At 34.9% G+C, this 27233-nt stretch overlaps 1 protein-coding gene across 7 annotated transcripts in view; it reads left to right on the top strand.

Moving 5' to 3' along the window:
• Positions 1-27233, top strand: part of PALM2AKAP2 (PALM2 and AKAP2 fusion) — a 485619-nt gene that overhangs the window by 79460 nt on the left and 378926 nt on the right. For all 7 annotated transcript variants that reach the window (XM_074280848.1, XM_074280842.1, XM_074280849.1 and 4 more), the window contains exon 2: positions 9938-10018. In XM_074280848.1, coding sequence (XP_074136949.1) covers positions 9938-10018 — 81 coding nt within the window. The remainder of the gene's footprint in view (positions 1-9937; positions 10019-27233) is intronic.

The following is a 27233-nucleotide window of genomic DNA, read 5'->3' on the forward strand; positions in this document are numbered from 1 at the left end:
TTAAAACATTCTATAAATACAATAATTACTACAGGAAGCATAAGCTCCTGTTTAAGCTTTTTGGGGAGGATACTGACCGTGACATGTCTCTGTGGTTTGAATCTCACCTATAGTAACATTTATACACACGGCTGTATATGGTGAATTTGCTCTAATTGTAGGGGAAACGGATAACTGACCAGATAATAATATAAAACTGCAGCTAAGTTGACCAAGAAGGCTATTCAGCAACCTTGCATAAATTATGACATAATCTTCCATGCTGCCTTGCTCACCATAGTCTTAATCAGTCTTTGTCCCTACAGGCGACTTCCAAAGAAGAGAAGTGGTGGTTATTTTATAGATTAATTAGTTTTCAGCCTGTTGGCAAGAAAAATTGATGTCTTCTTTTAGCATAGCCCCAGTTAGGAAACTCACTCAACAAAAATGACATGGAAAACTTATTATAAGTCTGAAGGGGTACAAAGAAGACCTAGAAATAAATGATGATTAAAGGAATAGGCTCATTTAAGGAAAAAGGAAAAGCATTAATGTCAGTCCATGAAAATATAATGGACTCTATTTTTGACCCTACAACTGAAGGTTACTTGTCATGGTACTGTCCTGGGCAGAGGAAATTGCCTCTTTCTCTGTCCTCTTCTCATATTCCATGCAGGTGAGCATAAATTCCCTGAAATGGGGAATAACCTAGCCAACTATTTTAATTGTCCTTTCAATTGCAAGGCAGCTGAGAGAGGGATCCAGTAATACTGTAAACATGATCATGCAGAGGTTTATGTCCAACCCTTAAAATGCTCTTCTGTTTCTTACATCATCACATAATCCATTTCCATTCTCACTTCTGGAGAATAGGGTGTTAACCAAGATTTGGCTAAATGTTCTGTTTACACTCTTTTTTTAAAAAGTCCCCAATCATTCATTTATTTTGATCTGTCTTCATTAAGATTATTAGTAGCCAAATTAATGACTTTGTGCTTGAATTTCTTTTTTAAATTCTTTTTATTATGAGCTTAACTAACATGAGAATTTCAATATATAAAGAACAGGGAAAGAACAGTTTTATATTTATTTTATTTTTAAGTACATTTTAAATTGAGAACAATAGCAATGAATCTGTCATTATCCCCTTCTGAACTTCTCTCTACATTCTTTCGTGTATTTAAAAAAGAGTTTCCTTGATCCTTTCCTCTTTTCTTTTTTTCTTCCCAGCATTATCCACTAACTTCCCCATACCTTTAGAAGTCCTTTTTATTAAGTCCTTTTTCAGTCATGCCCAATTCTTTGTGACCCTGTTTTGGGTTTTCTTAATTTTATTTATTTAGTATTTTCCTTAATTACATTCAAAACAAATTTCTTTTTACATTTGTTTTTAAATTTTTTGAGTTCTATGTTCTCTCCCTTTCCCCCACTCACAATTAAGAAATCACATATGAAGTTATGCATAAAAGTCCATAAAAGCCAAGTTGTAAAAGAAAACATAGATCTCCTACTTTAATGAAAATGAAAACCCTCAAGAAAATTAAATGAGAGAGAAAGAGAAGAGAACGAGAGAGTATTCTTCACTCTGTATTCAAACAAAATCAGTTCCTTTTCTGAGTATGGATAGGATTTTTCGTCATGTCTTTCATTTTCTTCTTCAGCTCATTTTACAGATGAGGAAATTGAGGCTGGGGTTAAGTGATTTGCCCAGGGTCACACAGCTAGTAAGTGTCTGAGGCCAAATTTGAGCTCAGAAAGAGAAGTCATTCTCCAAATTCAGCACCCTGACCATTCTGGACCGCTGCCCCTTATGTTAGTTGAATTGTTTGTGTTGTAGCACTCATTGCATGCCATTTGTAAGAGTCATGGACAATCAGGTAATTAACTCCAAAGTGTTTGTCTGTGGTAAAGTGCTAGTTCTCTATAAGATTTATAGTACACACTTAATAAATACGTATTACTTTATTTGTTGAGTGTCAAAAGAAGAGAAAAAATTTATATTCTACTTGGATCAGGCTTTTCTGTCACACTATTGTAAGTCAAAACAGTTAGCTTCTGAGAGGTGCAACCTTAGCTCTTTCTTTGAAGCAAGTAAAAACGGGTCAAACTATCCTAAGTGGCTAAGAAAGATGGAAGACAGGTCTGTAGTCACAAATTGGATCAAGAGAAATAACTGTCGCAGTCATAAAAGAATGCAGACAACTATTATCAGAAGAGATTAATCTCCCACCTCTTCTTAAGCTGAAAAGTAGATTGATTCAGTGTAGAAAACATTACATTTGTCTTCTCAATATTAGACTATGCCTGATTCTTCTTGTGTCTGTAGAATTTGTTTTAACTAAGGACCAGGACTGAAACATACAAGAAAAGAAAGAAGAGAGGGAATCTTGCTCTACTTAAGTGTTACCCAACTTTTTTTTGTTCCCTGAATACCTTTTGATTACAATAAAAAAATGTGTTATTAAACCCAGGGTCATTTTATATATAAATATATATATATATATATATATATATATATATATATATATATATATACACACACATCACATATATATATATATATATACACACACATCACATATATATATATATATACACACACATCACACATATATATATACACACATACATATATATATACACATATATATTACATATAATAATTTACTGGCACCATTATCTAATTTTTAATATGAATCTCTTGGAACATTATCACAAACCCAGGTGTTCTGCAGACTGCTAAATGGGAATCACCATTTCTTGTTTGCATTGTGAATTATGCTCCAACATTCAGGAATCTAAAAGACTAGATCATCCTTGAAAAAGACTTTTTTAAAAATAACTGCTAATTAACTTATAAAGCCTCTTTGTATCTCAGGGTCTTTGTTTACACAATGAAAGAGTTGGATTAGTTTTCTAAATTCTGTTTCACCTCTAAAATATGATGTATTAATATATATATATATATATATATATATGGAGAGAGAGAGAGAGAGAGAGAGAGAGAGAGAGAGAGAGCGCAATATTTTTTGTGAGGCAGTTGGGATTAAGTAACTTGCCCAGGATCATACAACTAGGAAGTGTTAAGTGTCTGAGGTTCTCCATCTGGGTTCTCCTACAGAATAGTTTTTATATGTACCTATATATATCATATAGAAACTTTACATGTATCTATATGTGTATCTAATCTACATGTTTCTATATATCTATTCCAATTCTGAGTCTAGCTTTGTAAATAGGTCATGTTCTACAAATGAAATAATAGATCATAGATTTAGCGCTGAGGAAGGCGTGCTCTCCAAAAATGAAAAATAGTCATTGCAAAGACACAGAGATGGGAATAGGAGAGTAAAGAGACCATTTTATCTGGATTTTAAAAGTGTGTAGAGGACAGAATTGATATATAAAGAAGTTTGGAAATATATGTGAGAGCCAGGATGTGAAAGGCTTTAAGTGTCACACTTAAGGATTATGCTGTAGTGGAAATAGGGTATCATTGCTTACAGAATATAGTCAAACTCATGCATTGCTAGATATGAATATTGAATTTTCCAGTATAACATCAATTTACTTATCTAATGGCTCTTATTATATAAACATTTAGCATTTAAATAGCACTATCCTTTTCTCTTTAAGCTACATTATTGAATACATGTTAAATAAACATTTGATTTATTTTATTGTGATTTGGTAGTCACTAAGAGGTGGTTGATCCCCAGTTTGCCAGACAAATGACATTGGTTTCTAGAGGCCGCTGAAGCATTCCTGATGTATGCAGAAAACTCATATTTTTAATAGGAACTGACTTTTGTGGATTATTCAGGAACTTTTCTTTTCCTTCTCCTCTTTCTTCTCCTTTTCCTCATTCTCCTTCTTTGGTTCAAGGTTGAATTATTTCCACAAAACCAGCTAGGAATAAAACTCTTCATAGTAAGCTATTCCTCAACAGAGTTTCTACAGGTCAGATATTGTATTGTGCTTCAAGATAGTAAGAAGCTACTTCATCTGTGGACCTTCAGGAAACCTTTTCATTGCTTGTTACCTTTATTTCAACATGATGAAAAGGAGGTAAAATCTTTCTTAGCAATCTTGTTTTCCAAAAAAGAGCAAAGGAGAAAGATATTAGCTCAAATGAAATTTGGCAGTAATTTATAAATTGCATTTATTTGTAACTGCATGTATTTTCCTTGTAAGAAAGAATTAGCTATTTGAAGATTACTCCATTCATATCTTAAGAGGTCTGTGTCAATCAGGAACGTGTCCAAAGGAGAAGGACAAAGGTTTAGAATGATATGAGATAGTTTGACTAACATTAAAGAAGGTATTGGTTAGGAAAGCACAAAAGGAACCAAAATCTCTTTAAAAGTTTCCCCAAAATGAAAAAAAATATATACTAATTTTTTGAAAGACTTAGGAAACTCTGATTAATACAATGAACAGTCACAGTTCTAAAAAAATTCATGACGAAACATGGTACCAAATTCCTACTTATTTTACATAACTATACATACTACAAGGGGGTTGTTTTTCCTTATTTTTCAATTGAGGTAGGAAGTGGGAAGGAGAGAAAGCAGATTTTGGCTAATGGGAAAAAATTAATATAAAAGTATACCCCAGATAAAGGCCTATCTTATGAAATTTTAAGCACTGCCAAAAAAATCATAGCACTTTTGATATAGAAGGGATCATATTCAAGGGATCATATTCTCCATTTTCCTCATTTTATAGCTCAGAGTATGATAAATTTAGAGCTATAAAGGACCTTAGAAGCCAGATATATAACATTTATGTAGCCTTTAAATTTTTTAAAAGTACTTTACATATATTACCTCATTTGATCCTCTCAACAACTCTGTGAGATAGTCTTATTTTCATTTTAGAAATGAAGAAGTTGAGGGCTTAAATAATAAATATCTGAAGTAAGATCCACATTCAGATTTTCCAGACCCCAAAGCCCATTCTTTAGCCACTATACTACCTACCTGTCCAGGCTAACCTCCCCTTGCTTGATAGGGAAGTTAGGTTTACATTTAGAACTGAATGAGGAAATTGAGATATATGGAGTTTAAGTGATTTTCATGAAGTCACACAGGTAGATGAAGAAAATTTAATCTAGAAAAGGGAAGTCACTTTTTGGCTTAATACAAGTGGCTGGGGCTAGAATTGAAGCTTTCCCAGCTTCTTATCCAGCCATAATTTCTACTAAAAATACATCCCACTTCATAAGTTTCCATTTTCTTACTAAGCTTTTCCTGAAAGACATTATAATGTAGTAGCTAGAGAGTTAGCTTCAGAGTCAGGAAAACCTGGTTTCAAAAAAAAACCAAAGTCTTTCCTATTAATACTTTTTGGGCCCTGTACCAGTATTAGACTAACTCCGGGAGAACAACTGAACATTTGCCTGGTGGCCTGTTGAGTAACTTGAGCTTTTTCAAGCTAGTGAGGGTAATGGAGCAAGAAATTTTGCCTAGCAACTTGGCAACATGAGATTATGGCCTGCCTCCTTTTGGAAGTGGTCTGATCTACCTGAGTTCCAAGAGAACATGACTTCTCACTGATTGGAAAGATACAGAGGCCTGAGACAGAGCCAGTACATCCTATCTCAATGAAACTTACTTCTTCTCTAACCACAATCCAGGTTAGAACCATACTGAATTCCTTTAATAGGTGAATCTGGGCCATTATAAATGAAACTCTTGTTAACTTTTTTTAGTGTCACTTGAAATTGACATTAAAGTTCTTATAGAATTTCTACTTTATTTAAAACAGAAGGGTAATAATTAAAGGACTTGTGGTATACATAGGATTAAATTGTATTAATCCTGTGTTCTAAAACAGATACAATATTGGGATCATGGCAACCTGGATTTAGAGTTGGAAGAGAGCATAAGGGTTTTTTTTTTTAAATCTCATTTTTCAAATGAAACCAGATTCTGGAAAGTTTAAATTCTTCCCCAAGATCACACAGGTATAAGGGACAGCATCAAGATAAGAACCCAGTTGATACTAGCTCCAAATCCATTCCTGTTTCCACTCTGCCATATAATAATTATAAGGTTAAAAAAGTTAGCATTAACTATGGACATTATGATCTTTCTGAGAAAGAGTCATTAAAATGCTTTCTCCAAAAGCATTCTCTTTTAGACCTTTCATGCTCTACCCAGGCTCATTTCTAAAATCTGGCAAGGTATTTATTTTCTCTTTCTCTTTCCCCTTACATAAAATCAATTTTAATTATCAGCTTTAGGAATATAATTGACAAATCTTTATTAATAAAACCTGATCTATCTCTCTTAAACTAGATCTAGTATCTTAGTTTTAAGCAGCCCACTGGCCTTTATTTTTGGAGTGTTCCTTCATGACCTCAAGATTGGTGTAGCTAGGTGGTGTAATGGATAGAGAACTAGACCTGGAGTCAGGACCTGAGTTCAAATTGACCCAAGAAACTTACTATCTGTATTACCCAGGGCAAGTCACCTAACCCAATTGCCTCCAAAACAAAAAAGATTGAGATATCTAAAATGAAATTATATTCCCCTTAATTGGTTTCTGTTCTTGATCTCCCAGCTGCTGTCAATGGTATATATGTTAGTAGGGACTTAGATAAGATCTTGACAATGAGAAAGTTTTGAATTCAGGTTCTGCCTCTGATCAAATGAGATAATATCTGCAAAGAAGTTTATTTACATAGTGCCTGACACAGACTAACCATTTAAAAGACATTTATTCTTTCTTCCTCCTCTGATATAAAAGCTGGACACTAATGCAATAAATATTCAAATTGTCCATTTGACACCCCTCACTCTTAACATGACTTGCCCACCTCTTTTCTGAAAAGAAATGTCCTTGATGATTCTTATATCATTCTTTGCACATTATAGTTGGAAACAAGCTGAAAATTACTTTTGCCTCTCATCATAACCTTTTAAATCATTCACATCTTCAGGTTTGTTATTTTTTTTTTTTGAGAGATTGTAGAATTCCAGTATTCTCAGCAGGATAACATCATTGATGAAAGTCTGTCTTTGGGAATGATTCTTGAGTGTCTGGGCTTCCATTTTATTAGCCAGGAAATCCAATATGGCAGTAAACTGTCTTAATCTGAAGTTCTAGTGTATCACTGTGCATGTGTGTATAAAGGAAGCTATTACAGTGCAGTGAGCTATTTTAAGCAGTATTGGAAACTACACTGGTTCAGGAGTCAGGAGGGTCTAAGTTCAAATTTGGCCTGAGACACTTGGCGTTAACTTGTGTAACTTTGGCAAGTTGCTTAATTCCAATTTCCTTGCGGAAGGAAGGAAGGAAGGAAGGAAGGAAGGAAGGAAGGAAGGAAGGAAGGAAGGAAGGAAGGAAGGAAGGAAGGAAGGAAGGAAGGAAGGAAGGAAGGAAGGAAGGAGGAAGAAGGAAGGAAGGAAGGAGGAAGAAGGAAGGAAGGAAGGAGGAAGAAGGAAGGAAGGAAGGAAGGAGGAAGGAAGGAAGGAAGGAAGGAAGGAAGGAAGGAAGGAAGGAAGGAAGGAAGGAAGGAGGAAGAAGGAAGGAAGGAAGGAGGAAGGAAGGAAGGAAGGAAGGAAGGAAGGAAGGAAGGAAGGAAGGAAGGAGGAAGGAAGGAAGGAAGGAAGGAAGGAAGGAAGGAAGGAAGGAAGGAAGGAAGGAAGGAAGGAAGGAAGGAGGAAGAAGGAAGGAAGGAAGGAAGGAAGGAAGGAAGGAAGGAAGGAAGGAAGGAAGGAAGGAAGGAAGGAAGGAAGGAAGGAAGGAAGGAAACCCAAACTATGGCAAAATAAAACCCATACCATTTTAAATTGGTTCAGTTCAAATTCTTTTTAAAATCATTTCAATTGAGAATTACAAGAGAAGCTATATTCACATGGATGGAAAGATGAATTTTCTATGAGTACATTTTAAAATATCTAAGGTAAGGAAAATCAAGTATCTTTTCAAATATTACATGATTGCAATATTTCACCACTGTGGGTATATATATATATATATATATATATATATATATATATATATATATATATATACAGAGATATATGCATGTATAAATACACATATATAAAACTCTACAATAATATAATAATAATTATTATTAGTGTTTTCAAACTTAACTAGACTTTTTAAGATCACACTCATTAATCCTATAGTCTAAGTCGTTCAAACTTTAAAGGACCTCACATATACTAGATTGGCATAGTTGACCCAAAAAAAGGGAAAATGACAAACATTGGAGGAGCTATGGGAAAAAGAGGAATATTGTTTCAATATTGGTGTATCTATGAATCAGTTTAATCATTCTGGAAGACTATTTGGAATTTTGCCCCTCAACTTACTAAACTGTGCAGGCCTTTCATCTAGCAATATTACTTATTAAGTCTATACTCCAAAGAGATCAAAGAAGGAAAGGATCTATATGTACAGAAATATTTTGGCAGCTCTTTTTGTAGTGGAAAAGAACCAGAAATTCAGGGGGTGCCTACCAATTGGGGGATGGTCAAAGAACATGTAGCATACGAAAATAGTGGAATATTATTGTGCTGTAATGAAATGGATGGTTTCAGAGAAACCTGTGAACACTCAAATGAATTTATGTAGAACAAATTTGGACAATAACAGCACTGTAAGATGACATTGAAAGACCTAAGAATTCTGATAAAATATATCACTCACCTCCTAACAAAGAGGTGAAATCAAGGGGCAGAATGAGACATAAATTTTTGAATTTAATCTACCTGGAAATTTGTTTTGTTTGATTATGTGTATTTGTTTATTGTTCTTTTTTCATAAGGAGGAGGCAGAAGAGAAAATAAATATCTATTAATTTTAAAAAATGAAAGATTTGTTACACTTCTTAGAACTTGTATTCTTCTAAGCATGCGATTTACAAACCTAGCTTTGCCTTCATACCATCTGTTAGTATAGGATTTGAGAGAGGTGTTTTGGATTTGATTGGGGGTGGTGGTAAGGAGAAGGCACGAGGTAATTGGGGTTAAGTAACTTGCCCAGGGTAACACAGTAAGTGTTAAGTGTCTGAGTTTGAATTTGAACTCAGATCCTTCTGACGTCAACCATTGCTCTAGCTACTGTACCATCTAGCTGCCTTAGGGAGAGGTATTTTGTTGTTAGATTGTTTCAGATTGACTCTTGGTGACCCCCATTTTGGACTTTTCTGGCAAAGATATTGGAGTGATTTGCCATTTCCTTCCCTACCTCATTTTATAGATGAGGAAACCAAGTGACTTGCTTGGGATCACACAGTTAGTATCTCAGGTTGGATTTGAACTTTAAAAAAAATATTTGGAACTTGGAGTAAATGGTTGGACTCTGGAGTTCCTTTATTCAGTATAATCCTCAAAGGCAAAAGTTGTCAAACACCTATTCTGTCATCTCTTTGGTAGTTCATTGTTATTTCTTAGTGAGTAAATATTTTCAGTAGCTTTGCCTAATACAATTAATTTTACTTTATTGGGAGAGGAAATGAGATTCTTTAAATCTTGCTTGAACAGAACCATCACCATAAAATTTCCCATTTTTTATCTGTCGCATTTGAAATCTATTTGAATAAAAGACCCCTGTCTTTTATTATTTTTCTTTGAATAAATCACACACTGTTCAATAACGAATATTAACAGAAGACTCAGAACATGACTGTGGAGTGAACAGGGTGGGTTAAAGTTGTCTGCTTTTGCTCTGGATTAAACTGAGGCTTCTTGATGTGAGGCTGAGTGGGGAGGATTCCTCCTACTTGCTGAACAAGTAGCTTACCCAGAGCAGACACGTTCCGAGACCGCTGCTATTCGCAACATGCTTGCAGACAGAAGCAGGTGACATTGCGTGTGTGCCCAGCATCCCTGGAAGCATGTGTACAGATGTTCTCTGCCTCTGTTTCTTTTTGCTATTTTGAAATTGTTGGAACCAACACCTACCCGGTCTTACAGGCACTCTCACTTTATTTTTAAAGGAAAAAAGAAAAAGACAGACTGAAATAGAAGGCAAGAGGCAGCAGCTTGAGGAACAGATCCTTCAGCTGCAGCATTCCAAGGTAAGAGGCTGATGCCAGGAAGCAAAAGCTGGCGAAATCTCTTCATTATTAGACATGCAGATCACACATTCAGAAAGCCAGGAAGAGCCTGCACTGACATGAAGGAGGTTTCAGGGACAGAGCTGGGTCGAGTTAATTATAAAATCACCACTTGGCTTTTTCTTGGGTGTTTCTCAAATGCAGTGAGTGCATTGTTAGGGAAACATTTGGATTTCAGCAAGGATGAAGAGATGACTCTGTGCATGTGGATAGGGTGGGGGAGGATTTCTATGCATGCATATGAAATACAATTGTTAAATAACATGAGATAGGAATACCACATATTGAAAGCATATAGTTCCAATGAGCCACTGTCCATGTGTTTATGCTTTCAGTGTAAACGCTGTGTCCGTGGGTGTGTCAAAATATGCTTACAAATGCATTGAACAAAATAATGCTTTATTTTAAAAAGGCATTTTAAAATAAATAACTTCTTGATGTCATAAATGGAAGGCTAACAATGATTGATACAGAGGATTATTTCTGGTTATTTCATGTTAATGCTTTTATATGTTTCTGATTTAAATGTGATCATTTTCTAGGATAAAATGTAGCTCATCAGAGGCTGGATTGGTATGTTAGATTTCACTTGTACCCAAAATACATTTTTATCACTCTTGCATCATTCAGCCAAAAAAAAAAAAAAAAAAAAAGGCGGGGTGGGGGTGGGGAAAAGCAAAATGCATTTTTCTAACATTTTCTAACATTTTAACATTTAAGCACAGTAGTTGATTAAAGCCTAGGCTAAAGCTCTACCACTGTCCCCTAGAACCTACTAGTGACAAAATGTTGCCTCCTGCATTATCAGAGAATAAAGCAACTGCATTCCTGTGGAACAGCATGAGTTCCCATTTTACTGAGACTGCAATGGGTTCTTTAGTAAAATGTTTCTGCTGTTCATCCTAAGTTATTGCGACATCAGATGTGCAAAATGGCATCATCTGTAATTGACAGTGTACTATTTATCTATTTCCCAGCACCCCTAGAATACTGCCCTGTAAATAGGAGATACTTAATACAAAATGTTACGTTAAATTTTGTTGAATAAGTATTGTTAGTTGTGATAGTAACAGAGGAATTAGTTTTGATTTTTCAGGGTTTCTGTGTGTATGTGTGTGTGTGTGTGTGTGTACACATTTAATAGGATCGTATCTCTATTCCTCCCTTTTTCAAGGTTGTGTTTCATTGTCTGTACTAGGATTTTTGACAAGTTAATTACTGATTTGAGAAATTAAATGTGAATATTTCTGTCTAGCATTCCCTTTTATTCATTTTTAAAAACAAAAAATAATTATACCAGTGATTTTTTTAAAAATGCAAATATGTGATAAAGAAAGAATAACATATGACAGTCCACTGGATAGAACATGAGTTCTAGAGTCTTAGAACTAGAGCTAGAGGCCTAGTTATGTGACCCTGGGCAAATCACTTCACCCTGTTTGCCTTAGTTTCCTCACCTGTAAAATGAGCTAAAGAAGGAAATGCTAAACCACTCTGGTATTTTTGTTAAAAAAATAAATAAAAATAAAACCCCAAAGTGGTAACATAGAGTCAGCCAAGACTGAAAACAATTCAACTACAATAACAACAATGACTTTTAGCAAATTCATCTTTTTTTCTTTTGAGGAAGTTACTGTGCTTAAGAATTTCAGAATTAATTTCAGAAATTCAGAATTAAGAGTCACAGAATCTCAGGACTAGTAGGAACTCAGAGTTCCAATTTCCGGTCTATAACATCACAAAATTGTCCATCCAACTAACTTTCAGTGAAAGGGAACCTACAGCTTCCCAAGTAAGCCCTATTTACCTTTTGGACAGCTAAAATTGGTAGGAAGTTTTCCTTATTTTCAGCCAAAATTTGTCTGTCGTCATCTTTTACTCACAGCTTCCATTTTTCAAAACATATTGTGTCTGTCCCTGTCCATTGAGTATTCTCTAGGACAAATATCTATAGTCTTTCCTCATGTAGTTTTATATCCCCTTCTCTGAACTCATTGAATATCCTCAATATCTCTTCTAAATACTCCAAATGCAATCAGAATAGAAAGGCAGTATCATTTTCCTTTGGATACTATATAGCCTAAAATTTCAGGAGTCTTTGTTTTTCAAGTCCTACTGATGATCCATATTGAGCTTGCAATTCACTAAACTCTCTGGTATTTTTTACATGCGCTATTGGTTAGTTATGCTTCCCCCATCTTCTGCTTATGCAATTTGTTTTTTAAAAAATAATTACTGATGTCTTGTTTTTACATAATCATAGTTACCCCTGTATTCCTCTTCATTCCCCAACACAAATGGCATTTTGTACAATTGATTTTTAACCTAAATGTAGACTTTACATTTATTCCTATAAAATGTGATCTTTCTAGATTTGACCCATTGTACAATGCTCTATGTTGTTATTCATCATTGAACTCTCCTTTCTGGCTTCTTGTCATATCAAAATTGGATGGACTGTCTGTCCATCTATGCCCTCATCCAAGTCATTGATAAACATGCTGACCCTGAACAAGATCTTTTTTTTTTTTTTTTTTTTTTTTTTTTTTCTTGAGGCTGGGGTTAAGTGAGTTGCCCAGGGTCACACAGCTAGGAAGTGTTAAGTGTCTGAGACCAGATTTGAACTCGGGTCCTCCTGAATTCAAGGCTGGTGCTCTATCCACTGTGCCGCCTAGCTGCCCCTTCCCTGAACAAGATCAAAGACAGATCCCTTGGAGTAGAGACTCCACACTAACTGTACCTCTAGGATGATATCAATCTATTAATTATTATGGTTAAGATTCAGCCACACAACTCATATTTGCCTAGTCTATTAACATAAAGCTCTTACCACTTTATCGTGTCCACAAGGATATAATGAAAGACCTTATCAAATGCTTGATGAAAACTAGATGTGTTATTTCTACACCATTACTTCAATTTACAAGGTCTGTACCCTATCCAAAAAAATAAATGAGATTAATGGGTTATGATCTGCTCTTGAAGAACTGATCATAAAACTACTCTTTACTAATAAGATTTCAATTTTTGTTAGGAATTTTATTCAGGCTCACAACTGTTGGAAGGATCATAAAGAAATAGAGAGCTGATTTTAGACTCAAAAAGACTTTGATTTAGGTTCTGCTTCAGACATATCTTGTCTGAGTGACCATGGCCAAATTATTAATCGCTTAGTGCTCCAGTAATTCTTCTAGATTATAGTGCACATTTGCATTTAGCAGAAAGAATTTTCTCCCACAAAAATCCCTTTAGCTAATGAAATAATAAGGCAGCAAATGGTACAGAGGATACATTATCAGACTTGGAGTCAGGAAAACTCATCTTCATGAGTTCAAATATAGCCTCAGACATTACTAGCTGTGTAACTCTGGGCATGTCATTGAACCCTTTTTACCTCAGTTTTCTCATCTGTAAAATAAACTAGAGCAGGACATGATAGATCATTCCAGTATCCTTGCTAAGAAAACTCCAAACGATTGGACACAACTGAAAAACAATTCTATAATAACAATGAAATCACAACTCCACTCTACCACTTTTCATTTTTCCAAGATTCCAAGTGACCTCGAACATTATTTTGTTCTTAAAGACAGCCTAAACACATTTAGCAAGGGAAAGTGAGCTGTTCAAGGTCACAGCTAGCTAGTCAGATTCAGGTCTTAAACCTTGGCCCACAGCTTTCAGATTTGTGTCCCTATAAAAGAGTAAAAACACAAGGAACTCAAAGAAATTCAAGAACTTTGCTTGGAAAAAAAAATGCAAATGTCTTTTTTCTTCTTCCGGTGCTGATAGAGTATAAGAGGAATAGGATTAATTTCTAGATACAGAGATGCCATGTTTTTATACAATGGTAGCACTGTTATTTCTAGTTTGTTTGGAGAATTGCATTGCACACAGGAAAAACAAGACTCCAAAACACTTTGTGGACTTCCTTGTCATTTGAATAATTTCTAAAACTTTTTCTGACAACATACAGCATTTTGTTCGCCCTTTTCATAGAGTGCCATTGTTTTTATAAAAGTCTGCACATGGTTGCTCTTTTCTTTTCCCATCTTAAATTGTAAGAATAATTTGAACTATTTTCTATTTTAAATTACATTTACTCTACCCTTATTGAAATTCAGTTGGACTTTTCTGCTATTTTTTACAGTTTTTCCTGTCCTTTTCCCCCAATGGTTTGACATCTTACTACTTGGAAGAGCTTAGTATTATCTATTTACTTGGAGTGTATCCTTTGCATTCCTTATTACAGATGACTTTATCAAAATGTTTTAAATAAGACTGGCCTCAGCATCCCCAGGGAAGAGAGAATTTCATTGTTATTAGTGAACTCCAAAGAAGTGGGCATAGAGAGAAAGGTCTATTTATTCTTTCCTATTAATCTATCAAGAAATACTTATTAAGCATCTGCTATGTGCCAGGCACTGTGATAAGCATGAGAGATACAAGGCAGAGCAACTAGTTATGTAGTTGATAAGACTAATCTTCCTGAATTCAAATTTTACCTCAGACACTTATTAGCTATGTGATTCTGGACAAGTCCCTTCACCCTGCTTGCCTCAGTTTCCTCATCTGTAAAGTGAACAAGAAAAGGAAATTATAGACAGCTCCAGCATCTCAGCCAAGAAACTTTAAAAGGGATCATCAAGAGTTAGACTGAAACACTAAGCAACCAAAAAAAACCTCAAACAGTTTACAATCTAATGGGGGAGACAACATGCAAATAAATACATACAAAACAAGCAGGATAAGTAGGAAAAATTAAATATTTAAATTAATAAATAATTTTAAAAAAGGAAAGCACTGGAATTAAGAGGATTTAGGGAAGATTCTCTGTAGAAAACAGGATTTTAGTTGGGACTTAAAGGAAACCAAAGAGATCAATAGAACAAAGGAGGGGAGAGCATTCCTGCTTCTAATGCAGCTTTCCAAATATGAAAAAATGGGACAATTCAATGGCAGAATAGATAGAGCACCAGCCCTGGAGTCAGGAGGATCAAACATGAAAAATATATATTACTTGTAATCCTGTCAGCTATGATTTTACTTTCAAGACTGTTTTCAAATGAGACATGCATTAGGACAATACTTGACCTATAGTAGGTGATTTAGTAACCACCTTATTCCCTTCTTCCTTCCGCCTAATTTATTGTTTTCCCAAGATCTTTTTTTGTGTGTGTTTCTCTAGTCTAGTTTCTCTAGTCTCTCCTTTAAAATAATATAATTTTCTTAGAAAGAAAACAGGGACAGCTAAAAAGGGGTAATGGACAGAGAATAGCCCTGAAGTCAGGCCTTGAGTTCAAATTCAAGAGACACTTACTTAGCTGTATGACCCTGGGCAAGTTACTTAACTCCAATTGCCTCTTATGAATGAATGAATAAATGAATGAATAAATAAATAAGGGAAAAGAAAAATATATTTTCCCTCTTTGTTATTTGACCAGATAACTATGCTCGATTTTTGTCTGAGATTTTGATATTTGTATATTGGCTTGAATGTTGCATACATTGTATATAGTTTCAAGGAAAGAGCACAAATGAGCTTTGCTATTTTCTTTGTGACCTTGGGCAAGCCTTTGCCTTTTGAGTATTCCATATCTCAATCTAAAACTTCTGTGATAACTGGCAGCAAAAGTCAGGAAGCATGTAGGCAGCAAAGCTCACCAAGAATGGAGATAGCAAAGTGGCCAGCTGTACCTGCGCGGTGTAAAGTGATCATGCATACAAATCAGTTCTTGCAGTGATTGCTTACCACTGTTGCAGCCTTCATTTAGCCTGCAGTTCTATCTGCATAATAATAGGCTAGAAATACACCTTGAAAGCTCACTGATTTTTCATCTCCCGTGTTAACTAGGACATGTTAAATATCAGAACACCTTACTGTAATGCAATAGTATTTTCAGTCATGCTCTAGACTACATTAAGATTCTAAAGATATAAAGGAAACTTTAAGAGTCTCATTTGAAAAAAAATATCAAAGAAGGTACTTTTCACAACTCCTTTCCTGAAGAGAGGTCCTTTGGGTATGGAGCATTGCTTATATTCTCAGATTTCTTCAATTTATTGATCAGGTTTTGTTGCCCCCCCCCTTTCTTTCTTTAAAAAAAAAAAACAACTTTGTTATATAGAATGGCTCTTACTGCAGAGGAGGATACATGGGGAAATTTAATCAGTACTAAAAAGACATCATTGATTTTGGAGGAAAAGAGCATCTATGATTCAGCTTTGGTAGCAGACAGAGTAATGGGGGTCATTTTGGGAATCTATATACTTTAGCCTTTTTCCACGATTTGGATCCCCTGTGATAGATTGTTACCTTTAAGTTCCAGAAGTATTTTATTTTTCTAATTACATATTCTTTTTATCATTCATTTTTGTATGATTTTGAGTTCCAAATTTTTTTCTCCTTTCCTTATCTGCCCCTCCCCAAGACAGAAATCAATCTATTATAGGTTATACATGTACAACAATTTTAAACATATATCCATATTATGAACTCTTATCAGTTTCATCTACTAAGGCAAACCTTGCTTCTTAGGTTAGAGTCCTTTTCTGTTCTCCTTAGTCTGTAAACTACAAGAAAGAGATAACCAAGAAGTTCATTGTTCAATAAAATCTTCCATCTCCTCACCCTGTTAGTAGTGAACAATTAAAATAGTTAATCAACTTATTTAATTACCAAATTGCACCTATTTTGAAACATAGGCTTCAAACACACAACACTCCCCAGTGAGTTTGAACCAAATTAAAACATAATTAGGATATAGTTAACAAAGTAAATAAAAATATGGTAAGACATAGATAATGTTAAAATGTGGTTTTCTAAGTTACATGCAACCTGTGGATGGTTTTTATTAGGATGTTATCGTTTGTCCTTTCTTCTTGAAGAACAACAATGATATCAGGAAGATAAAGTCTTGAAATGAATTGGTTTTAGTGAGGCAGGGCTGTGCAAAGTCATCAGCTCCCTTCTCTCAGAATCATGAGTTCAGTGGTAAAACATAGGCCAGGACAACTGACTGGGAAGGGTAGCTTGTACTAGATATCATTAACTACACACTTTAAGCTGCTTTCTTCTCTACTGGCCAGTGCTCCCCAGTGCCACCTCCTTACCTGTCTGGCTCCTTTTTGTGGGTCTCTGTAAGTTACTGACATGGGGAGCTTCCCTGCCCTGCTCTGAAGGTCTGGAAATGGGAAGAGATACTCCTCAATTATGCTATTTCTCTGCATATTAGTCCTCCAGAGCTCCCTCCACATAGTGATATGTGTGGCTGCTTCATGCAGAGCACCCAAGGAATCCATGCGATCTTTGTTCTAAATACTTTTGGGAGATGTGATCTAGACAGAAAGTACTTAACTATTCAGACATTAGCTCAGGTGCCTTCTGCAGCAAAACAGGCTCAATAAAAGGCGAACAATATTTTCTGTAGTTTAGACATTTCTTCCCCGTATATAAAAAGAAAAAATGAGATCCAATTCTTCCTGTGAAACTTTTTATTTTAAACTTTTTGTCAGGAAAATGTTTGTGCTTATTATCAGTTACAACCTCTTCCCTGTGGCTGTGGTCATTGGTTTTCAAAATTTTAGACCAGTGGTGTCAAACACAAAAAAAACCTCCCTGTGGTTGTGTAGTGACTTTTTAAAAATCACAAACTAACATGATATATGTTATACTGTACTTCTGTTTATTTAGTTAAACATTTCCCAGATACATTTTAATCTGGTTTGGGCTGCACACAGTTTTACAGATTGATTGTGTCCCATTGACCTCAAATTTAACATCTCTGGTTAGACAATGAGATGACTCAGAAGAATTTGTGGGGGTAGTTCCTTTGCACAGAAGAACCAATAGTCTATTAACAGCTCATCATTTCTCAATAGCTTACGTTTATAAATTGCTTTCTTTAAGATTGATAGTACAAATGCCATTGAATAATTGTATGACTCAGTGGACAGAGTGGCAGTCCTGGAGTTAGGAAAATTCATCTTCTCTGGTCTCAGACACTTGGTAGCTTTGTGACACTGGACAAGTCACTATACTTGTTTGCCTCAGTTTGCTCATATGTAAAATGGCAAACTACTTCAGTACCTTTGCCAAGAAACTTTGCCATTTGTGACAAATGGAGTCACAAAGAGTTAGACAACAAATGCTGCTCTTACCCATTTTAGAACTGAGGACTCTGAGGCTTAGAAGTGACCTGTGTAAGATCATATAGCAAATAAAGGGAAGGTCTGGAATTTGTAATCAAATCTTTTTGCTCCAACTCTTGTATTTTTCCCCTTGTACCATACTACATTATAGTGAGCTCAACTACTTTGTATTACAACTCAAATGAAATTCAACTTTTTAACTTTAGTAAGTGTTAAAAAATATTAGCTTTTCACCAAAATAAATAAACTTTCTTAGTAAAAACAAAGCAAATAACAGAGCACTGAAATTAGATTTTACTATTATGAAACCAACATTCTCTTTTTTAAATGTTTTGTAGGACTCTTATTAGTTTTCACTAGGAGGTTATCATGAATAATTTATATTAAACAACTGTTCAGTAGTGAAAATAGGCAGCATACAACTTTTGGTAATAATTTTGTCTTTTCTTTGATTCACTTAATTTTCCAAATGTTGGTTTATACAGTGAATGGACTGGCATATTAGACTAGTCTCACTTTGCATTTGGTCAGTCATAAATTCCTTTAGCACCAAATAGAGAACAACTATTAAGAATGAGAGACCTCAACATGAAATATTAATCTATTAGTTCCTGCAGCCTCGGCAATCTGAGAGCTGCAAGGAACCTAACCCAATTAATTCCTTAATTTCCCCTTTCTAGAACTCCATCTATAATTAGTGTCCTAGTAATAGTTCAAAATGAGGATGCTGGAAAAATGTGTTGGAATGATAGACTACCTATCAGTTTCAGCTAAGTGGAGATTTGTGACATTTCTTCCAGGGACTAAAGTTTATGGGGGGAAAAAAAGTGTTTTTAAGAAAATGTTATGGACAAGATTGGAGGGAAAATGTGTGAATTCTTTAAGAGATTATTACATTGTTTTCAAGTCAAAAGCTTAATTATAAGAGGCTTGGTATAGTTGATAGAGGGAGCAGCTTTGGACCTAGGCAGGCATTGGTACAAATTCTATCCATGACATACTAGTTTCACTTGTGATCATGGAATCATGACTCCCCAGAAAGTCCCACAACTCTCAGTAACAAGTGAATTGGCATTGTGTGTTAGAAGTGGGAATTTCCACTACTAGGAATTAATTCTACTCATTGAAGAAATCACAGATTGTACAAAAATAAAAAGCAACATGTAAATTGTGATAAATTATTTTAAAGCAGCGTTCCCCAAAGAGGTCCGATTTTCTTTATAGATAGATAGATAGATAGAAAGAAAGAAAGAAAGAAAGAAAGAAAGAAAGAAAGAAAGAAAGAAAGAAAGAAAGAAAGAAAGAAAGAAAGAAAGAAAGAAAGAAAGAAAGAAAGAAAGAAAGAAAGAAAGAATCTCACCAATTTTGTTAGCCTATTCAACTAAATTCCTACCATAATGCCTCACTGAGGAGTACAGGTGACCCTTAATTCTCAAAGGCTTCAGGAAGAATTGATAATAGAAAATATCAGTGTTTTTGTCATCCTAGTCTAGTTTGACTAATTCAGAGAAGATCATATAGAGATTGGCTACAGAATCATGAATTTTTCAGTCAAAACAATTCTTGAAAACACCTATAAATCAGACTTGTTGACTGTTTAGAATGTATTAGCTTATTAGGAGAAAGGAATTTGAATATAGGTTTCTGATTATAGAAACAGTGCTCTTGGTACAGTACAATCAATTTAAAGCCCATTTCAATGACATGGTTCTAGCCTACCTTTTCAGTCCTGTTATTCCCTTTTAATATATTCCCTGTAATCATCCCTCACCTTCTCCATCCCATTGTATAAATTGCCCCCTACTCCTAGAATGTAGTTCCTACTTATTTCCCCTCCCTTAGAAATATGCATACACACACACACACACACACACACACACACACACACACACACACACATATATCCCTCTCCTATAGTCCTTGCTATTAGTGCCCCCAAATTACCATGGACTTTTAAATAATATATTTACATATGTATAATGTAAGCTCCTAGAAGTTGATGACTTTAATTTTTGCCTTTCATGAACAGAATTTATCACAGTCCTGGGGCAGCAAGCTGGCTTAGTGATAGCACCTGGAGTTAGGAAGTCTCATTTTCCTGAGTTCACATATGGCCTCAGACACTTATTACCTGTGTGACCTTGGGCAACTCATTTAATTCTGTTTGTCTTAGTTTCCTCATCTGTAAAATGCACTGAAAAAGGAAGTGGCAAATTACTCCAGTATTTCTGCCAAGAAAATCCCAAATGGGATGACAAAGAATTGGCCACCACTCAGAAGGACTGAAAAATACCAATACTGCAGTACCTAGCATATAGTAGGCTCATAATAAATGGCTGATTGATCTGACAGTGATTCTGTGTAGCCAATTAATGAACTTTATTGTCAGAACTTTCTGCTACCTCCATCATTTCTTAGGTGAATATAAGCATTTACAACAGATTTTTAACATTTTTTGTATGTGATAAACCCCTTTAAAAGCTTGGCAAAGCCCGTAGACTCCTTTCCAAATGATTGTAAATGCACAAGATAAAAAATAACAAAGGAGTACAAATTACATTGAAATATAGCTGTCAGAATATTGAAATAAAATTATCAAAATATTTCCTAAAGATACAAATTCATGAACCTCAGGTTAAAAATCTCTGCTTTCGAGGTTTGTGTAAAGTCCCTGATCCATGATATAGGGACAAAAAGGATTAATGTAGCAACTGTTATCAAATGCTTTTAATGTGACTAATGCCATACTAGATCATGTTCAGTATACAAAAGAAATAGAAAATATAGTCACTGTCCTTTGGGAATCTTATAGAAAATAGCATTTGAGAGAAAGGAAGAAAGAGTAATGATTCACATATAATCCATAATTAGATGAAATGATGTTTGCCATTAATGAAACAATTTGGAGTTGACTGAATATTCAGAACTCCAATGTCCCCATAAATGTAAATTCAAATAAACAAACAAAAAATACTCAAGCAGTCCCTTTGATGAAAGGACTTATTTAATCAGAGAATGTATTGGGAAAGAGAAAAAAAAAAAAAAAGCAACATTTTTTTTTTTTTTTTTGTCCCTGAGCCAATGTTACTTCCTATTTCTATTCTAGCAACTTGGACTATAACCCTTTCACAATAAGGTTAAAAAAAAACTAGTTCTGGGCCAGTTATATGGTGTAAGAGAGTTTGCCCTGGAGTCAGGAGGACCTGAGTTCAAAGTTAGACTCAGATACTTAATAGACTCAGATACTGCTGTATGACCCTGGGTAAGTCACAACCCTAATTGCCTTGAAAGAAGAAAACAAATAACAAAACCTATTAAGGGCAGCAGTAGATGAAGTATTAGACTTGGAATCAGGAAGATCTGAATAATCAGATCTAACCTCAGATACTAGTTGTATGACCCTATGAAAGTCATTTAATCTCTTTGAGCCTCAGTTTCCTCTCAATGAGGAACATATTGACAAAGACAACCTATTTTATCTCACTTCAAAGAATGTATCTTCCTTGAAGCCTGGGACTGGCATTTTTATTTAAAAGGGAGATAATAATGGCACCTTCCTCTCAGGGTTGTTTGAAGACAAAATGAGCTAATTCTTTTTTTAATTTATTTTTGTTTGGTTACACATGTATATTCTTTTTTTAAAAAAAAACATATTTCCTTATGAATCATGTTGGGAGACAAAAATCAGAACAAAAAGGAAAAATCACAAGAGAAAAAGAAAAGTGAAGAAAAAGAAAAAAGAAAGTGAACGTAGCATGTGTTGATTTACATTCAGTCTCCATAGTTCTCTGACTGGATGCGGATGGTATTTTCCATCCAAAGTTTATTAAGATTGTTTTGGATCATTGAACCACTGAGAAAAATCAGATCTATTATAATAGATCATTACACAGTCTTGCTATTATTGTGTATAATGTATTTCTGGTTTTGCTTATTTCACTCAGCATCAGTTTGTATAAATTTTTCCAGGCCTCTCTAAAATCAGTTTGTTCATTATTTTTTATAGAACTATAATATTCCATTATTTTCATATAGCATAACTTATTTAGCCATTTCCCCAATTTATGGGCATCTGCAAAATGAGATAATTCTTGTAAAGTGTTTTGCAAACTGTGTAAATTTTAGTTGTCATTATGACTGTTCAAAGCACTGTACTAGCTCTGGGGAATAAATAAAAATGCCAGTCCCAGGCTTCAAGAAAGGTACTTCTTTGAAGTGAGATAAAATAGGTTGTCATTGTTCAGTCATTTCAATTGTGTCTGATTCTGTAACCCCATTGGGGGGTTTTCATGGTAAAGATACTGGAGTAGCTTGCCATATCCTTCTCCAATAAAACATGTACACACACAGATAAATATAATAGCCAGTCATGATGGCATATGCCCATCACCTTTGCTACAGAAGAGGCTGTATCAGCTTGGGGATTTCTGAGCTGTAGTAAGATTGACATTATTTTGGGGTCCGCACTTAAGTCTAAAACTAAACCTGGTGAACGCCAAGGAAGAAAGAATTTTCAGCTTTCCTGAGGAAGACTGAAATGACCCATGTCAAGTTCTGTGCTTATTCGGATTGCAGTCAGACCTGTGAATGAACTTGGGACAAAATGAAATGGTCTCTTGCCTTTCAAGAGGTTTCCATTCTAAATATGTTTGGAAGAATTGCACATGTATAACCTATATTGGATTACTGGCTATTTAAGGGAGGGAGAAGGAGAAAGGGAGAGAGAAATATTTGGAACACAAGGTTTTGAGAGAGCAAATATTGAAATATTTGCATGTATTTTGAAAATAAAAAGCTATTATAATAAAAAAAATTTAATTAAAAAAGAGATTTCCACTCTACAGAAGTTTGGGCTATAGAATGTGTGTGTATGTGTGTGTGTGGGGGGTGTCAAAGCATAATGTGAAATAAAGCTAAAAACATAAATAGAAATCTAATTCTGAGGGGGTCTGAAGTGACATTTGTAGGGTTTTTTATTTTAATACATAAAGAACTGGAAAGGAGTCATTGAAAGTTCAAATCAACAATTTTCTTTTCTTTTTATATACAGGCATGTCGTGGTTTCAGTTCCAGGCCACTACAATAAAGCAAGTCACACTAATTTTTTAGTTTCCCAGTGCATATAAAAGTTATGTTTACATTATTCTGTAGCATATTAACTGTGCAAGTACTATGTCTAAAAAATATACATACCTTCATTAAAAATACTTTATTGTTAAGAAATGCTAGCCATAATCTGAGTCTTCAATAAGTCATACATAGTCTTTTTGCTGGTGGAGGGTCTTACCTCAATGTCAGTGGCTATTGACTGAGCAGGGTTGTGATTGCCAAAGGTTGGGGTGGCTGTGGCAATTTCTTAAAATAAGACAAGGATGAAGTTTGTCATGTTGTTTGACTCTTTCTTTCATTTGAGGCCATTGCAAGGTCAGTAATTGATCTAATTTTAGTATTATTATGTTTCAGGATAGGTAAGTCAGAGAAGAGGGAAACAGGAAAACAGGTAGGTGCAACAGTCAGAACAGATAAATATTTATTAAGTTAGTCATCTCATATGGGTAAAGTTCATGGTGCCCCAAAACAAATACCAGAGGAACATCAAAGAGCACTGATCACAGATCACCATAACAAATATAATAATAGTAAAAATGTCTGAAATATTCCAAGTTAACAAAATATGACACAGAGACATGATGTGAATTCATGTTTTTGGGAAAATGGTGTTGATAGACATGCTTGATGTATGTTTGCCAAAATCTTTGATTTTGAAAAACAATTGCAAAGTCCAATAAATGAGGTATGCCTGTGTATGAGAATTATAACTTTAGAATTTGTGGGTGCACATTTGGGGGCTTATTCTTCGTTCTCCAAAAAGACCAAAATGATGTCATTATGTGAAAGTCAAATTTCAGTGTGTCTGACTTGATCAGACCAATACAAACTCAAAGTGTTCTGCACAAGTCAGATGTAACTAGTCCTGTGAACATTTAGGGTGGCTTCTCTAATTTTGCACATTTTGTGTTTCTTTTGGGCTAACTCAATTCTGCTTTGCTTATAGAGCACATCACCTTTTCTGATGGGAGTACATTATGCTTGGTGGTCCTGTGTCAGTGTCTCCCATATCATACAATCAATTTTAGAGCAAAATGAAATTTATTACCCTGCCCCCAAAATGTAGAGAAAGCTTAAAAATGTAGCCAAAGTACTTTCATGAATAGCTTTAGGTAACTTAGTTTGTACAGCAGTGTTTCTATTAGATTCAGAATATGCTTCAAGACTTAACTTGAGCCTAAATCAGTGTTTGACCTCTTCAGCCTCCTCTTGATTTCTACTTTTGGTGAATTACAAAAAGCATTTGATGCTACTGATACAGAGCAAAATGAGTAGAGCTGGAATCATTTATACAATGATAATACAAGTTTGAAAGCTAAAAGATTTCTGATCAATATAGTGACCATTGATGATTGAATTTGTGATTAAGTATGTTATAGCCTCATCCTGAAAGAGCAATCGTTAACTCAAGGGGCAAAATGATATAGAGATTTTTTTGGACCCAGCCAATGAGGGAATTATTTTTGCTTGATGGCGCATATTAGTTATAAGGATTTTCTCTTTTTTTAATTCAGTGGTGAGGAAGGTGGGAGAAAGAGGAAATAGTTTTCCAGTGGAAAAATTATAATTTTAAACAGATTAGTAAAACCACATAAAGTTGATCAGGCTTCACATTTTCCCAGCGATTTAGGATTTTTCTTGTTCAATTCACAAATGATCATTTTTGAAAATGAAACGTATATAGGTCCAGCTCAGGCAAAATTCAAAGTGTAATCAAAGGGGATAAGTTTTTCCATTAGATGGAAGAGGTCCGTGATTGCTTCTTTTGAGGATGTTAGCTTGGACATGAGGCTGCATGATAGAATGGATAAAAAGCTGGTGTTGAACTAGGAAGACCTGGATTCAAGTCTTTTCCTTGAAACATCCTGGTAATGTGACCTTGGTCACACTGGTCAAGTGTGATCAAGTCAATTAATCTTAGTGCAACTCTGTGCAGAAGAAATAAATTCAACAATTAATAAACCCAATCTTATTAAGTATCTACTCTGTTATTGGATATAAAGACAAAAATGACATTGTCTCTGCTCTTAAGAAGCTTCTATTCTACAGGAATTGGGAGGGGGATTATATAACCTATATTAATACAGAAGTTAATACGGAATCTATATAAAGTAATTCTAAGAAGGAAAGAGAATTAATTCATTCATCATTTTGACATTGTTTATGACTCAAAACCAATGGAAAAATGGGTTTCCAATGAAAATCCTAAAAATCCTAAAAAATTTTAAAGATATATTTAAATGAAAAACTTTTCAGGATTCACAGGGTAGAAGGAAAAGCTCTTTCCTATAGCCATGAAGAGAGGACAGATAGGTAGGGCAGTAGATAGAGCATAGGACCTGAAGCCAGGAAGATCTCTATTCAAATCTGGCCTCAAGACACTTTGCTTGCTGTGGGACCCTGAGCAAGTCACAATTCCTATTTGCCTCAATTCCTCATCTGTAAAATGGGGACACACTGGAGAAGGAAAACTATTGCAGTGTCTTTCTCAAGGAAACCCTATGGATAAACTCCCTGGGGTCATAGCTGAATAACTGAACAGCAACCTAGCCATATTATTAAGAAATAATGGAACAGTGAAAGACCCTCAAATTAGGCCAAACTAATGGCGATTTGCTTTCTGGACATCCATCTGAACATAATCCATCTCCTCTTGTGCCTGAAATAAACAAATACTAAATTGTATGAGAAAAACTTTTTTGACTCAAGCAGAATGGCCAGTATCCTCATTATGTATCTGTAGAACTAAGTTACTCAGTAGGGTATGGCAGTGACCCCATATAGCCCTTTCTGACAACTGTGCTACAAGCTTAACCCATCCCAATTCCCAAATATACCCTGAATTCATGCCTTTTCTGCTTTCTTGCCTTCATTCCTTCCTATCTCTTTATACTCAGTACCAATACTCCCTTCTTCCTTCTTATCTCATTTCTCATTTCCCTATCCTCTTAATTCACTTTCTTTCTTCTTTCCCTCATTTCTTCATTCATTTTTTCATTAGACTTCCTGGGAAAAGGCTCATGCTGTCTTATTCAACTTTTCCTTTGCAGTTCTGTGAGCAGAAAAAGCAGGCTTTCCAGAAACTTAATGCTAACTCTGCCTCTGATCCACTCAGAGATCTGAGGAAGGTGTCTTTTCTTTCTCTTTCCCTCAAATGAGGGTAATCATAATCTATCCTTTCCCTGATTGTCAGGTGAGTTGTGAGAACCAATGAAAGAGAGTCTAAAGCCTATTATAACAAATAGTACTTCTGTAAAAGACTCAGTTTGATTTCATTGTAATGAATCTCACTTGTAGTAGACCTCTAAGAGAAGCATCATATCACAGTGGAGGGAAGATTACCCTTGGAAAAAGGAAGATGTTGAGTTTTCAGTCCTCCCTCTGACACATATCACCTATGAGTCAAATGACCTAACTTCTCAATATAATTACCTCTTCCACATTGCAACTTTCTCCATTATTTCTATATAACTTGGGTCATTATGTAAAATTAAATAGGAATATTTGGGGAATTTTATGGAAGCTGCAGGCAACATGTAAAAGCCAACATATGACACAGAAAAAGTTAGAAACTCAGAAATGCATAAAAATATGTATAGTTTTATATAATAAGAATCCAAATTTTACAATAAAAATTAAAAAAGGAATAATTCAAACTTTTTCTAAGAAGTGTGAAGGCAGGACCAAAAATGTTTATGTGAATCCTCCAGATTATAAGGGTGCAGTGCCCCTAATACCTGCAGGGTAGAAGGGATAACTGTACATCCTGGAACATCTCTAATACTAGAAATTGCAAGTATAATTTATAATGTATAAATTAGTATATGTTCATACATATATATAATATGGCATAATAAAGTTGTATAGATAATAATAAAAACTCTATCTGGAACATTTCTTCTATATTCATATCCAT

The sequence above is a fragment of the Sminthopsis crassicaudata genome, chromosome 1 (genome assembly GCF_048593235.1).
Source record: "Sminthopsis crassicaudata isolate SCR6 chromosome 1, ASM4859323v1, whole genome shotgun sequence".
Classification (NCBI taxonomy): Eukaryota; Metazoa; Chordata; class Mammalia; order Dasyuromorphia; family Dasyuridae; genus Sminthopsis; species Sminthopsis crassicaudata.